This window comes from Scyliorhinus torazame, chromosome 15 (genome assembly GCF_047496885.1).
Source record: "Scyliorhinus torazame isolate Kashiwa2021f chromosome 15, sScyTor2.1, whole genome shotgun sequence".
NCBI lineage: Eukaryota > Metazoa > Chordata > Chondrichthyes > Carcharhiniformes > Scyliorhinidae > Scyliorhinus > Scyliorhinus torazame.
In genome coordinates this window covers 211,323,869-211,337,815 of record NC_092721.1, presented here as the reverse complement: position 1 = coordinate 211,337,815, position 13,947 = coordinate 211,323,869, and the positions used below count along the sequence as shown (strand labels likewise).

Sequence of the window (13,947 nt, the reverse complement as noted above, 5' to 3'; positions counted from 1 at the left end):
TGCATCTAGACAGATATATGAACGGGCGGGGAACAGAGGGAAGTAGATCCTTGGAAAATAGAAGACAGGTTTAGATAAAGGATCTGGATCGGCGCAGGCTGGGAGGGCCGAAGGGCCTGTTCCTGTGCTGTAATTTTCTTTGTTCTTTGTTCTACAAGATAATCAGAGGATTGGATAGGGTGGACAGTGAGAGCCTTTTTCCTCGGATGGTGATGGCTAGCACGAGTGACATAGATTTAAATTGAGGGGAGATAAATATAAGACAGATGTCAGAGGTAGGTTCTTTACTCAGAGAGTAGTATGGGCGTGGAATGCCCTGCCTGCAACAGTAGTGGACTCGCCAACACTAAGGGCATTTAAATGGTCATTGGATAGACATATGGACGATAAGGGAATAGTGTAGATGGGCTTTAGAGTGGTTTCACAGGTCGGCACAACATCGAGGGCCGAAGGGCCTGTACTGCGCTGTTATGTTCTACTTTCTATGAATGCCACTTGCCCGCTATCCGGACCCGCCCACTACCCCACACCACCCACTACCCCGACCCACCCACTCTCCCGACCCCCCCACTCTCCCGACCCCCCCACTACCCCGACCCCCCCACTACCCCGACCCCCCACTACCCCGACCCCCCACTACCCCGACCCCCCCACTCTCCCGACCTCCCCCACTCTCCCGACCCCCCCCCCCCACTCTCCCGACCCCCCCACTCTCCCGACCCCCCCACTCTCCCGACACCCCCACTCTCCCGACCCCCCCACTCTCCCGACCCCCCCACTCTCCCGACCCCCCCACTCTCCCGACCCCCCCACTGCCCCGACCCCCCCACTTTCCCGACCCCCCCACTACCCCGACCCCCCCACTACCCCGACCCCCCCACTACCCCGACCCCCCCACTACGCCGACCCACCCAGTACCCCGACCCGCCCAGTACCCCGACCCCCCCACTCTCCCGACCCCCCCACTTTCCCGACCCCCCCACTTTCCCGACCCCCCCACTTTCCCGACCCCCCCCCCACTACCCCGACCCCCCCACTACCCCGACCCCCCCACTTTACCGACCCCCCTACTTTCCCGACCCCCCCCACTACCCCGACCCCCCCACTACCCCGACCCCCCCCCCACTACCCCGACCCCCCCACTACCCCGACCCCCCCACTTTCCCGACCCCCCCACTTTCCCGACCCCCCCACTTTCCCGACCCCCCCCACTACCCCGACCCCCCCACTACCCCGACCTGCCCACTACCCCGACCCCCCCACTACCCCGACCCCCCCACTTTCCCGACCCCCCCACTTTCCCGACCCCCCCACTTTCCCGACCCCCCCCACTACCCCGACCCCCCCACTACCCCGACCTGCCCACTACCCCGACGCCCCCACTACCCCGACCCCCCCCACTACCCCGACCCCCCCACTACCCCGACCTGCCCACTACCCCGACCCCCCCACTACCGACCCCCCCACTATTCCGACCCCCCCACTCTCCCGACCCCCCCACTACCCCGACCCTCCCACTACCCCGACCCCCCCACTACCCCGACCCCCCCCACTCTCCCGACCCCCCCACTATCCCGACCCCCCCACTATCCCGACCCCCCCACTACCCCACTCTCCTAAAATCCTGAGCTCCAGCACTCCCTATGCACTTGCTATTCCCCAGGTCCTCCTGTTCCCACTTGGTGTCAAGAAATCCCCGTTATGCTCAGAGAAATGTGATTGGTGACATTGAGTTCAGTCTACCTGGCACTCCCAGCACCTCTCTGCTGAGCTGTGGTCCAGCTCCCTGCTGTAAGACCTGCATCCACATCTCACACTGGTGATCAGGGTTGATAAAGAGTGACCACGGGAATGGCCGGCAGCTGACCAGGGCGCGGGCGAGCAGAGCACTGACTCTGGCCGTGGCGTTGACTGGAAGTTTGGCACGGTTCCAGTTTAACTGCTCTCCCAGTGAACTGAGGATGTCGAGGATCAGGAAGTCACTCCGGGTTGGGATGAATTTAGAACCTCGTTGATGGTCCATATCTGACGTACCCTTTTCTTGTGAGGCAGGCGATGTCTTCGCTAACAGTAACTTTACTAGTTCCTGTCGAATATCTTCCGGATCCATGTCTAACTCCCCGGTGGAACAAGCTGTCTTCCATTTTCTTAAGAGTTCCTGCCTAATCTTTTCCTCAAAGTGACCAAAGTAAACGATGGCAGCTGCCGTCAGTAAACTGTCCCCTGAAACCGTCAGCTTTCTGTCCTTTGACTGCTTCAGGGTTTCATACCAGTCAATTTCGTGAGGATTTAGTGCGTGCATGAGATCTTCAGCATGTTTCAATTTCTGCTGCCAGTCCTTGGTCTCAGCTAAATACCGCTCTTCTTCCTCTTTTAATTTCTGAAGCAGGTCCCGCTCCTTCTGTTCAAGGATTGCGAGGACTTCAGCATCACTGAGATCTGTCACAGAGTCAGAGTCCGACAAGTAGTCATCTCCATCCTCCCGGATCAATTCCACAAGTTTTATCTTCATTTGGAAGGCTTGTTTCCTCAGCATCCCGAGTTTTATCTGTGCTTCTTCGATACGCGATTGGTACTCATTGACGAAGGATGGACTGTACTCACGAACAATAGTAGCATATTGGTACACAGCCCTAATCCACAGGCTGAAAGACTCGGCAGCCTGGCTCGCCTCACGCACTACACCTGGCTGGAATTCAGGCTGTTTAACAATCTCGCTCAGAGTCTCGTACACTTGATCAGGAACATTATCCTTGTCATAAAATTCCAATTCCTACACAGGAAGAATTTGGAAAAGTTGTAAGTATTTTTTTCTGATTAGGAATTTTGTCAGAGAGTTTAAGACATTGTAATGAACACCCAGGACTCAGAAAGTAAAACAGAAAATGCTGCCAAAACCCAGCTGGTCAGGCAGCATTTGTAGACAATTAGGGCGGGATTCTCCACTCCCGCGCCAAAGTGGCCGCGCCGTCCTGAATGGCGTCGAGGTTCACGATGGCGCGAAACGGCCCCGATCCCGACCGATTCAGGCCCTGACAATGGGCTAGGATCGGGGCAGCGTCACCTACACATGCTCTCCCCCCCCTGTCCACGCTCCCCCCCACCTACCCATCCACACTCCCCCCCCCACCTACCCATCCACACACCCCCTACCCATCCACACTCCCCCCACCTACCCACCCCCCCACCACCTAGCCATCCACACTCCCCCCCCACCTACCCATCCACACACCCCCTACCCATCCACACTCCCCCCACCTACCCACCCCCCCACCACCTAGCCATCCACACTCCCCCCCCACCTACCCATCCACACACCCCCTACCCATCCACACTCCCCCCACCTACCCACCCCCCCACCACCTAGCCATCCACACTCCCCCCCCCACCTACCCATCCACACACCCCCTACCCATCCACACTCCCCCCACCTACCCACCCCCCCACCACCTAGCCATCCACACTCCTCCCCCCACCTACCCATCCACACTCCTCCCCCCCACCTACCCATCCACCCCCCCACCTACCCATCCACCCCGCCACCTACCCATCCACCCCCCCACCTACCCACCCGCCCCCCAACCTACCCATCCACACTCCCCCCCGCCTACCCATCCACCCCCCCACCTACCCACCCACCCCCCCACCTACCCATCCACCCCCACCTACCCATCCACACTCCCCCCCCACCTACCCATCCACACTCCCCCCCACCTACCCATCCACACTCTCCCCCCCACCTACCCATCCACACTCCCCCCCCACCTACCCATCCACACTCCCCCCCACCTATCCACACTCCCCCCCCACCTACCCATCCACCCCCCCACCTACCCATCCGCACTCCCCCCCCACCTACCCACTCACACTCCTCCCCCCCACCTACCCATCCACCCCCCACCTACCCATCCACACTCCTCCCCCCCCACCTACCCATCCACACCCCCCTCACCTACCCATCCACACTCTCCCCCCCACCTACCAATCCACACCCCCCCCACCTACCCATCCACACTCCTCCCCCCCACCTACCCATCCACCCCATCCACCCCCCCCACCTACCCATCCACACTCCTACCCCCCACCTACCCATCCACACTCCTCCCCCCCATCTACGCATCCACATTCCTCCTCTCCGCCTGCCCACACTCCCCCTGTCTGTCCATTCTCAATGCTCTAATTCTTGACAATCCACCTTTCCTGGTGTGTGGAACTCCTCACCTTCCTGGTTCTGTCTTTTATTTCCTGTTTCAATGTTTTGAAGCCCCTGATTCACCGTTCTCTCGAAGCTGACAGCCTGATTCTCTCTCGAAGCTGACAGCCTGAATGCTGCCTCCCTTCTTCATGGAGCTGCAGCTAGCTTTTAAAAAAAACAGACCCACGCAGACATGGGGAGAATGTGCAAACTCCACATGGACAGTGACCCGGGGCCGGGATTCGAACCCGGGTCCTCTGCGGCGTGAGGCAGCAGTGCTAACCACTGCTCCACCGTTCCGCCCCGAACTGGAGCAATCTTAACTAACTCTGGAGACATCAGTTCAAATTGTACCGTAGCAAATTGGGAATTTAAATTAAATTAATTAAATTAGTCTCACCTCAGTAATGGTGACATAAGCAACGTAAAGCTACTGGATTTAGTTAAAAACCAGCCTGGGTCACTAATGTCCTTCAGGGAAGGAAATCTGCCGCCCTTGCCCGGTCTGGCCTACAGGTGACTCCAGACCCACGGCATTGTGGTTGACCCTTTTAAAAAATAAATTTACAGTACACAATTCATTTTTTCCAACTAAGGGGCAATTTAGCGCGGCCAATCCACCCACGCTGCACATCTTTGGGTTGTGGGGTGAGACCCACGAAGACACAGGGAGAATGTGCAAACTCCACATGGACAGTGACCCAAACCGGGTTTGAACCTGGGGCCTGGCGCCGTGTGGCAGCAGTGCTAACCACTGCGCCACCGTGCTGCCCCAATGTGGTTGACTCTTAACTGTCCTCTGCAGTGGCCGGGTGAGGCACTCTGCTGTGTTTTATAGAGGGCAGCTCACCAGCTCCTTCTCAAGGGGAATCCAGCATGGTAATAAATGCTGGTCTACCCAGGCATGTCTACATTCGGAGAATAAATAGAAAACCATCTTTTACCCTCTGTTAAAAGTACAAAAAAAACTACCCACCTGGTAAAAGTTTGGCTGACTGATTAACTGTTTCACGTTGTCCCAACCATCCGACTTTCCAAACATCAGGCACAGGGCGTTCATCACCATGACAACAGGAGAGGGAGGTGCACGGTACGTCCGTACCTCATCCAGATCCACTGAACTGAGTGAATGAAGAGCTGCCAACGCTGTTGCAAACACTGGCTTCACCTGCAAGGTGAGAAATCAACAACGAGTCAGATATTGGAAAATGGCATTGTGATTGGTAATTAACAATGACGAGCTTTGTTCCATTGGGATAGGGTTAGATTATTGCAATAGTGATCCAGTGACCTGGACTGGTGAATTCCAGAGCGTGAGGTCCAGCAGCTGAAGACATGGCCATCAATGGTGGAGTGATTATAATTTGTTATGGGCGAGGCGTTTTCAGAACGCCAAAATGTATCATGGAGTTCAACCAACCTCTCCCTTTAATGGATTGTTGATTTTGAAGCACGCGGCTTGTTCCCCAGGTGTGATATTACAATTATGGACACGTGGGTTTTTTAACACAAAACAATGTTTATTCCATGAACTCAACTTAACCTCTTCAATAAACATTGGATCTCTTAACACCCCTTACTTCAAAGATAACCCCAAAAATATTATAACACTAAATAATCCTTCAGTTATCCCTTTCAACATCCATGAGACTTAACACCTTTAAACAGAAACACATCAGGTTAAAGGCTTTACTATTATGAGTTTAAATCACCCAAATGATCCAGAGATAGTCTTTCATGGCAGAGATCACAGCAGATCCAGCTCACTGCAAACACAGACACACACCCAAGCTCTTTTCCTCAAAACTGAAACTTCAAAATGGCTGAACAGAGCTCAGCTCCACCCACTCTCTGACATCACTGTTTTCTTAAAGGTACTGTCATGTGAGGGCACCTTTAGGACATGGCTGTTTCAGCAATGTACCTTTAAGAATACAGTGATGTCAGAGAGTGGGTGGAGCTCAGCTCAGTTCAGCCATTTTGCAGTTTGGTTTTACAATTTAAAAAGTGCCTGGCTGGTTTTGCTGAGAGCAGTTTAAAAGTGCCTGGCTGTTTTGCAGTGAGCAGTTTAAAAGTAGAAAGCCAGTTTGAGACAGCAGCTTGAGAAGTTCTGGTTTGCTGTGAGTGCTTGAAGGGAGAAAGCCAGGGTTTAAAAAGCAGTGTGTGTGTGTGTGTGTGTGTGTGTCCAGAGAGCTGCAAGAAGAAAGCAAGGTGCTGGAGCTGAAATCAACCAAGCTAATATATCTCTGCCATTCTACAGAAAATATATATATCCTTTAACCTGATGTGATACTGTTTAAAGGTGTTAAGTCTCTTGGAAGTTTGAAGGAACATTTTAAAGAGTTATTTACTGTTGCAATATTTTCTGAGTTATCTTTGAAGTAAGGGGTGTTAAGAGATCCAATGTTTATTTAAGATGTTAAGTTGAGTTCATGGAATAAACAGTGTTTTGTGTTTAAAAAACCCACGTGTCCATAATTGTAATCCCACACCTAGGGAACAAGCCGTGTGCTAGAAAAAGCAACAGATCCATTAAAGGGAGAGGCTGGTTGAACTCCATGATACATTTTGGGGTTCTGAAAACGTCTCACCCATAACAATTGGGGGCTCAAGGGGGATAAAAGTCTACCTATTGGATTGGCTTTTATGAACTTAAAGACAGTGAAGGATTGTTGATTTTCCGGTGTGGAATTTTAGTTTAAGTGGGGAGAGTGTTGTGAACAATGGCTCTTTCAGAGGCTCAGAAGTTTTTGGGGGTGGAGAATGTTACACGGAGTACTTTACGGACAGAAACGAAAAACAGACTGTTAGATTTGGCAAGAACATTGCAGTTAACATTACCAGACAAACGGCGGAGACCAGGCAGTGCGGAGGCAGTGGGCGGAGGAGCAACAGGAGGGTATCCAGCGCTGCCTCAGAGAGATTAAAACGGACCTGCTAGAGCCGATGAAGGCTTCTATTGATAAGCTGCTGGAGACACAGACGGCCCAGGGGGTGGCGATCCGAGAGGCCCGACAAAAGATCTCTGACAATGAGGACGAGATCTTAGGCCTGGCGGTAAAGGTGGAGGCGCACGAAGCGCTCCAAAAGAAATGGCAGGAGCGGTTCGAGGAGATGGAGAATCGGTCGAGGCGGAAGAATCTGCGGATTCTGGGCCTCCCGGTGGGGCTGGAGGGGCCGGACGTGGGGGCCTATGCGGTCACCATGTTGAACTCGCTGATCGGAGCGGGGTCCTTCAAGGGGCCCCTGGAGCTGGAAGGGGCCCATAGAGTGTTGGCAAGGAGGCCCAAGGTTAACAAGCCTCAGCGGGCGGTGCTGGTGCGGTTCCATCGGTTCGTCGATCGGGAGTGTGTGTTGAGGTGGGCCAAGAAGGAGAGGAGCAGCAGGTGGGAGAACGCGGAGGTTCGGATATATCAGGACTGGAGTGCGGAGGTGGCGAAGAGGAGGGCCGGGTACAATCGAGCGAAGGCAGTGCTGCACAGGAAGGGGGTGAAGTTTGGCATGTTGCAGCCGGCGCGATTGTGGGTTACCTACAAGGACCGGCACCATTATTTTGAGTCTCCGGAGGGGGCGTGGGCCTTTGTTCAGGCCGAGAAGCTGGACACAGACTAAGGGTCGGGATGGGCGATTGCGGACTGCGGTGGATATGTTATGCCTATTTTTGGTTCGGGGAGGGGGGTGGGGGGGGGGCCTTTGCATTGTTTTGGGTTTCTTTTTCTCTGTGTCTGGCCAATTCACCTGCTCTATTTAATCATTCCCTAAAATTTGACACGTAATCCAATAGTGTAATTTTCCGATTTCTCACCACCAATTTTTCCTTAATCAATTTAAGTGGTCCTCTTACCTCATGACCAACAATTAGTTCAAAAGGACTAAATTTGGTAGACTCATTAGGTGCATCCCTAATTGCAAACAATACGAATGGAATTCCTTTATCCCAATCCTCTGGATAATCTTGACAATACGCCCTCAACATTGTCTTTAATGTCTGATGCCACCTTTCTAACACTCCCTGTGATTCTGGATGGTATGCAGTTGATTTAAATTGTTTTATTCCTAAGCTATCCATAACGTCTTTGAATAACTTTGAAGTAAAATTCGTTCCTTGATCCGATTGAATTTCTGTGGGTAGTCCATATCTAGTAAAGAATTTAAGTAACGCCTTTTAGCTGTAATATTACGTGCTGGAATGGCCTCTGGGAACTTAGTAGACACATCCATTCTCATCAAAAGATATTGATTCCCACTTTTTGTTTTAGGATGCAGCCCTACGCAATCAATTAGGACCCTTGTAAAAGGTTCCTCAAATGCTGGAATGGGTATTAAGGGCGCTGGTTTTATCACTGCTTGAGGTTTCCCTGTCACTTAACATGTGTGACATGATTGACAAAATTTAACTACATCTTTATGTAGCCCAGGCCAATAAAAATGTTTCTGGATTTTAGCTTGAGTTTTCCTTATTCCCAAATGACCTCCCACTGGTACCTCGTGTGCAACTCGCAACACCTCCTTTCTCTACCCTACCGGCAATACTACTTGATGAACTTCTGCCCACTTTTCATCCGCCTGCATATGTACAGGTTTCCATTTTCTCATCAAGACATCACTTTTACGGTAATAACACTCGGGTATACTCTCAGATTCCTCTTCCATATATGCTTTCTGATATATTCGTTTTATTTCTACATCTTTCTGTTGTAACTCCACCAATTTTCCTGAACTAAAAATATCCACCTCATCCTCCACCTGTTCTTGTTCTTTTTCAAACATCTGATCAAAAATCGTTTCTGATAATTGCACTTCAACTTCATCTTCACTCTCTGATTTCTCCCAAACTACATAATTCCTCATCTCTTACCATTAAAGATTGACTAGCTCCTGTATCTCTTAAAATTGTGACTTCTTTACCTGCTCCTCCTGATACACATGAGCAAACTTTACCCACACAAGTAAATTCTTCAAAGAGATCTGGCACCTTCTCAACAATTACTTCTTGAAATGAAATGAAATGAAAAATGAAATGAAAATCGCTTATTGCCACGAGTAGGCTTCAATGAAGTTACTGTGAAAAGCCCCTAGTCGCCACATTCCGGCGCCTGTTCGGGGAGGCTGGTACGGGAATTGAACGGTGCTGCTGGCCTGCCTTGGTCTGCTTTCAAAGTCAGTGATTTAGCCCTGTGCTAAACCAGCCCCTCTGGACAGGCTGTACAATATTTTGCACCTCCTTCGCTTCCCTTGGGCCTTCCTTTACCACTTTAACAAACCCCACTGTCTTATCCTGTTTTACCACATCAGCCTTCCCAGTGCTTTTCTTCAACCACCAACACTGTGACTTTACATGGCCTAGTTTATTACAGTGAAAACATTTGAAACTTTTCATTTCTTTTCCACCCTCCTGGATTTCTTTTTTAATCTGAGGTACACTCTCTTTATTGTCTCCCATCAGATCACCTTTACCTTTACCACTTGAGTATTTCTCATGTCCCCAGTTTCTATCCCTCACCGGCTGAAACTGATGTCAGAAACCAATCTTTGATTTATGAACTAATTCATAATCATCTGCCATTTCTGCTGCTAATCTCGCAGTTTTAACCCTCTGTTCTTCCACATGAGTTCTCACTACATCAGGAATTGAATTTTTAAACTCCTCCAAAAGTATAATTTCTCTGAGAGCTTCATACGTTTGGTCTATTTTCAAAGCCCTTATCCGCCTATCAAACTTACTCTGTTTGAGCCTTTCAAACTCCATGTATGTTTGACCAGGCTCTTTCCTTAAATTTCTAACTTCTTTGTCTGTAAGCTCCAGGCACTAGCTCATATGCACTGAAGATGGATTTCTTCACCTCCTCATACGTTCCAGTTACCTCCTCCGGTAGTGATGCAAACACTTCACTAGCCCTACCTACCAGCTTTGTTTGAATCAGTAATACCCACATGTCTTGTGGCCATTGCATTTGTTTAGCTACCTTCTCAAATGAAATGAAAAAGGCTTCTACATCCTTCTCGTCGAACCTTGGCAATGCTTGGACATATTTAAATGGATCCCCACCACGTCTTCGACTATGACGCTCTGTCTCATTATCCTCATCCATCTCCTCCAACTGTACGTGTCCCTTTGCATCTGCCAATTTTAACTGATTTTCATGATTCAGAGCCATTTTCCGAAGTTCAAACTCTCTCTCTTTTTCCCTTTCCTCTCTATCTCTTTCTTTGTTTCTTTCTTCTCTCTTCTTTTCTTTTTCCTCTCTATCTCTTTCTTTTTCTTTCATTGCATATTCAAGCCACTTTAATTCTTCTTCATGTTCAAGTTGCTTTAATTCTTTTTCATGTTCAAATTGCTTAATCTGCAACTGGAGCTTTGCCATATCTAATGAGTCAGAATGTATCTCAGGCAAACATAAATGCGCAGATACCGCGTTAAGTTCCTCAGCTTTTCGTATTTTGCTAGACAGTGTTAACTGCGATGCTGTCGCCAAACCTAACAGTCTGGTTTTACTCTCTGTCCGTAAGGTATCATGTGTTACTGCGTCCAACCACAAAAACGTCTGAGCCTCTGAAAGAGCCATTGTTCACAACACTCTCCCCACTTAAACTAAAATACCGCACCGGAAAAGCAACAATCCTTCACTGTCTTTAAGTTCACAAAAGCCAATCCAATAGATAGACTTTTATCCCGGACGCGCCCCCAATTGTTATGGGCCAGGCGTTTTCAGAACCCCAAAATGTATCATGGAGTTCAACCAACCTCTCCCTTTAATGGATTGTTGCTTTTGAAGCACGCGGCTTGTTCTCCAGGTGTGATACAGCAATTATGGACACGTGGGTTTTTAAACACAAAACAGTGTTTATTCCATGAACTCAACTTAACCTCTTAAATAAACATTGGCTCTCTTAACACCCTTACTTCAAAGATAACCCCAAAAATATTATAACACTAAATAATCCTTCAGTTATCCCTTTCAACATCCATGAGACTTAACACCTTTAAACAGAAACACATCAGGTTAAAGGCTTTACTATTATGAGTTTAAATCACCCAAATGATCCAGAGATAGTCTTTCATGGCAGAGATCACAGCAGATCCAGCTCACTGCAAACACAGACACACACCTAAGCTCTTTTCCTCAAAGCTGAAACTTCAAAATGGCTGAACTGAGCTCAACTCCACCCATTCTCTGACATCACAGTTTTCTTAAAGGTGCATTGCTTAAACATCCATTTCTTAAAGGTATTCTCACATGTCAAATTGAACACATACAAGAATTAGAGGATGCTAATATCTTGGAGGGTTGTGAAGCAATGCATTTACCGCTCTTTGACGTGCAATGCATTTACTGCTCTTTGACGTGGTTAATGTTTGCAAAAGTTGGGGTTGGAGTTATTCACCCATGAAGGGAGATGAAAGAAGGTTCCAGCTGTTTTGTGGAAGCTGTCAATCACAGCCACTACTAGAAAGGAGAAGATGTGGGAGTGTAGTGCATTGTGGGGGGGGGGGGGCGGTGGAGGATGACCCTTGTTAGCTTCTGGATGCTGTTCAGTAAAGAGTCAAGTGTTCTGCTTCTTTCCCAAGACACCTTTATTTTCCTTGAACACACTCTGTACAAAACTCTCTCACCACACCACACCAAACAAGCGCGATCTGCAATCCCTTTACATATCAGTGTCAATTATTGGATACTTAACATCAATGAGACATCTAATTGGAATGTCTTTTAACCCATTCCTAACAGTCTCCCCTTCCTTGGAGAATAAACAATAATTTGGTAAATATTGGTTTCACCCTAAAAAACAAAATTACAAGAAACTCAAAAACACACGCAATTTCCCCCCTCTATTTTTTTTTATTTTTGGAAGAAAAAAGCAGTCACAGAAACAGGCACCCTTCATTAATAATATCCAAAAGTTTCTGTGAGCTAGCCCCTCTCTTTGTAGAACAATCGGACAATTGATAGCTACTGTCGACCCATTTAATTTTTGCTATCTCCCCTCTGTCCAACATCTGCTTCAAACCTGCGATGTCTATCTGTAACTTTTTCTTATTCACACATTTTGTAGAGTGCACATTATCCCACAGGGATTTATTGTCAATGTGACAGTCAATGGGTGTGTTATCCAAATCCCCTAATCCCAAAATGTCTGTCAATATCTGGGATATATAAAAGGCCATATCCACCGCCTCGACAAGGCTTAACGTCTCGGCGGCCAAAGTGCTTTTGACCACTCTCCTTATTTTCTTTGTCTCCCACACAAGAGGGCAACATTTACCATTGTTCCCCAAAATTAAAATTATAAAACATCCTGTGCTTGAAACCCTATCACATAAATTTGCACAGGATGCATCACTAGAAACTATGGGCGCGATTCTCTCCCCCCCACGACGGGCGGGAGAATCGCCAGGGCGCCGCGCAAATCATGCCACGCCGCCTCAGTTCCCGCACGCGATTCTCCCACCCCCCGAAACCAGTGCCGCGGTATTCGCGCCAGGCCGCTCGGAGAATCGGCGCAAACGGCGAGCGGCGATTCTCCAGCACGGATGGGCCGAGCGGCCGCTACGACAGGTTCCCGCCGGCGCCGTCCACCCCTGGTCGCTGCCGGCAGGAGCTCTGCGAGAACGCTGGGGGGGGGGCGGCCTGTGGGGGGAGGGGATGGGGGCTCCTTCACCGGGGGGGGGCCTCTGATGGGGTCTGGCCTGCGATCGAGGCCCACTGATCAGCGGGCCGGCCTCTTCCTCCCCTGGGCCTACCTCCTTCCGCGCGTGGCCCCGGAACACCAACGCCACGTTGGTGAGGGGTCAGCGCGCGTAAGAAGTTCCCCGCGCATGCGCAGGATGGCGCGGCCCAACTGCGCATGCGCAGGATTGGGCTGTCCCAACTGCGCATGCACGGCACCCATTTGGTGCCGAGTAAGGACGCTGGAGTGGCGTGAACCGCTCCAGCGCCGTGCTGGCCCCCTGTGGGGCCAGAATAGATAGTGCCCGGACCCTGTTCGCGCCGTCATGAAACGCGACGGCGTTCACAACGGCGTGGGCACTTGGTCCGCGCTGCGGAGAATCGCCCCCTATGAGTTTCAAGTGCCTAAGATCACCTAAAACCGGGAACCTCAAAACACACCCCTACATTTTTAGTTTGACCAACGCTTTATTTGCTCTCAAGATGTCTTCCACTTTGGGATCATTCATTTTTGTACTTTTTCTATCTTTGAAACCATTGCGTCTTTCTGTGAAACTCGGCCACGACTAATTGCTATTGCGCTGAAGCTTCCCAAATAAGATTGCTGACGTAAAGTTGCACCTAACTCAGTCTGTCCGATTTCCAGTCTAATATATTTAAATGCACCGGAAGCCTGACTTCCAACCCTGAATTCTTTCCTCAAACCAGAGATTACAATAGCTTCAAAATCACTAGTCACACCCCACAAAAAATCATCGACATGCATCATAAAAATGCCAGAAAGATTTCCTTTATAGTGCCAGTAAAACATTGCAGGATCTGCTTTCAACTGGCAACAGCCTAACTTTAATAAAACTGACCTTACTGAAAAATATCAGACTCTAGATGCATCATTTAATCCATATACACATTTGTTCAACTTCCAGAGTACCCCTTCTGTGTTAGCTGCTTCTTTAGGAGGACGGAGAAAAATGTCTCTCTGGAGTTGATGCCCCTGCAAAAAGGCAGCTTTTATATCTATAGATTTGCATTCCCATGCCTTTGTGGCTAATAGAGCCAACATCTTTAAAATAACCTTTCCTG

General features: G+C 49.7%; 1 protein-coding gene across 1 annotated transcript in view; it reads right to left on the bottom strand.

The window, feature by feature from the left end:
• The window catches only part of LOC140391348 (dynein heavy chain domain-containing protein 1-like), a 479,751-nt gene that overhangs the window by 153,905 nt on the left and 311,899 nt on the right, over nucleotides 1-13,947 (bottom strand). Inside the window, exons 10-11 of the mRNA XM_072475926.1 lie at nucleotides 5,172-5,363; nucleotides 1,744-2,773 (exon numbers count right to left, since the gene is read on the bottom strand). Of these exons, the coding sequence (XP_072332027.1) occupies nucleotides 1,744-2,773; nucleotides 5,172-5,363 (1,222 nt within the window). The remainder of the gene's footprint in view (nucleotides 1-1,743; nucleotides 2,774-5,171; nucleotides 5,364-13,947) is intronic.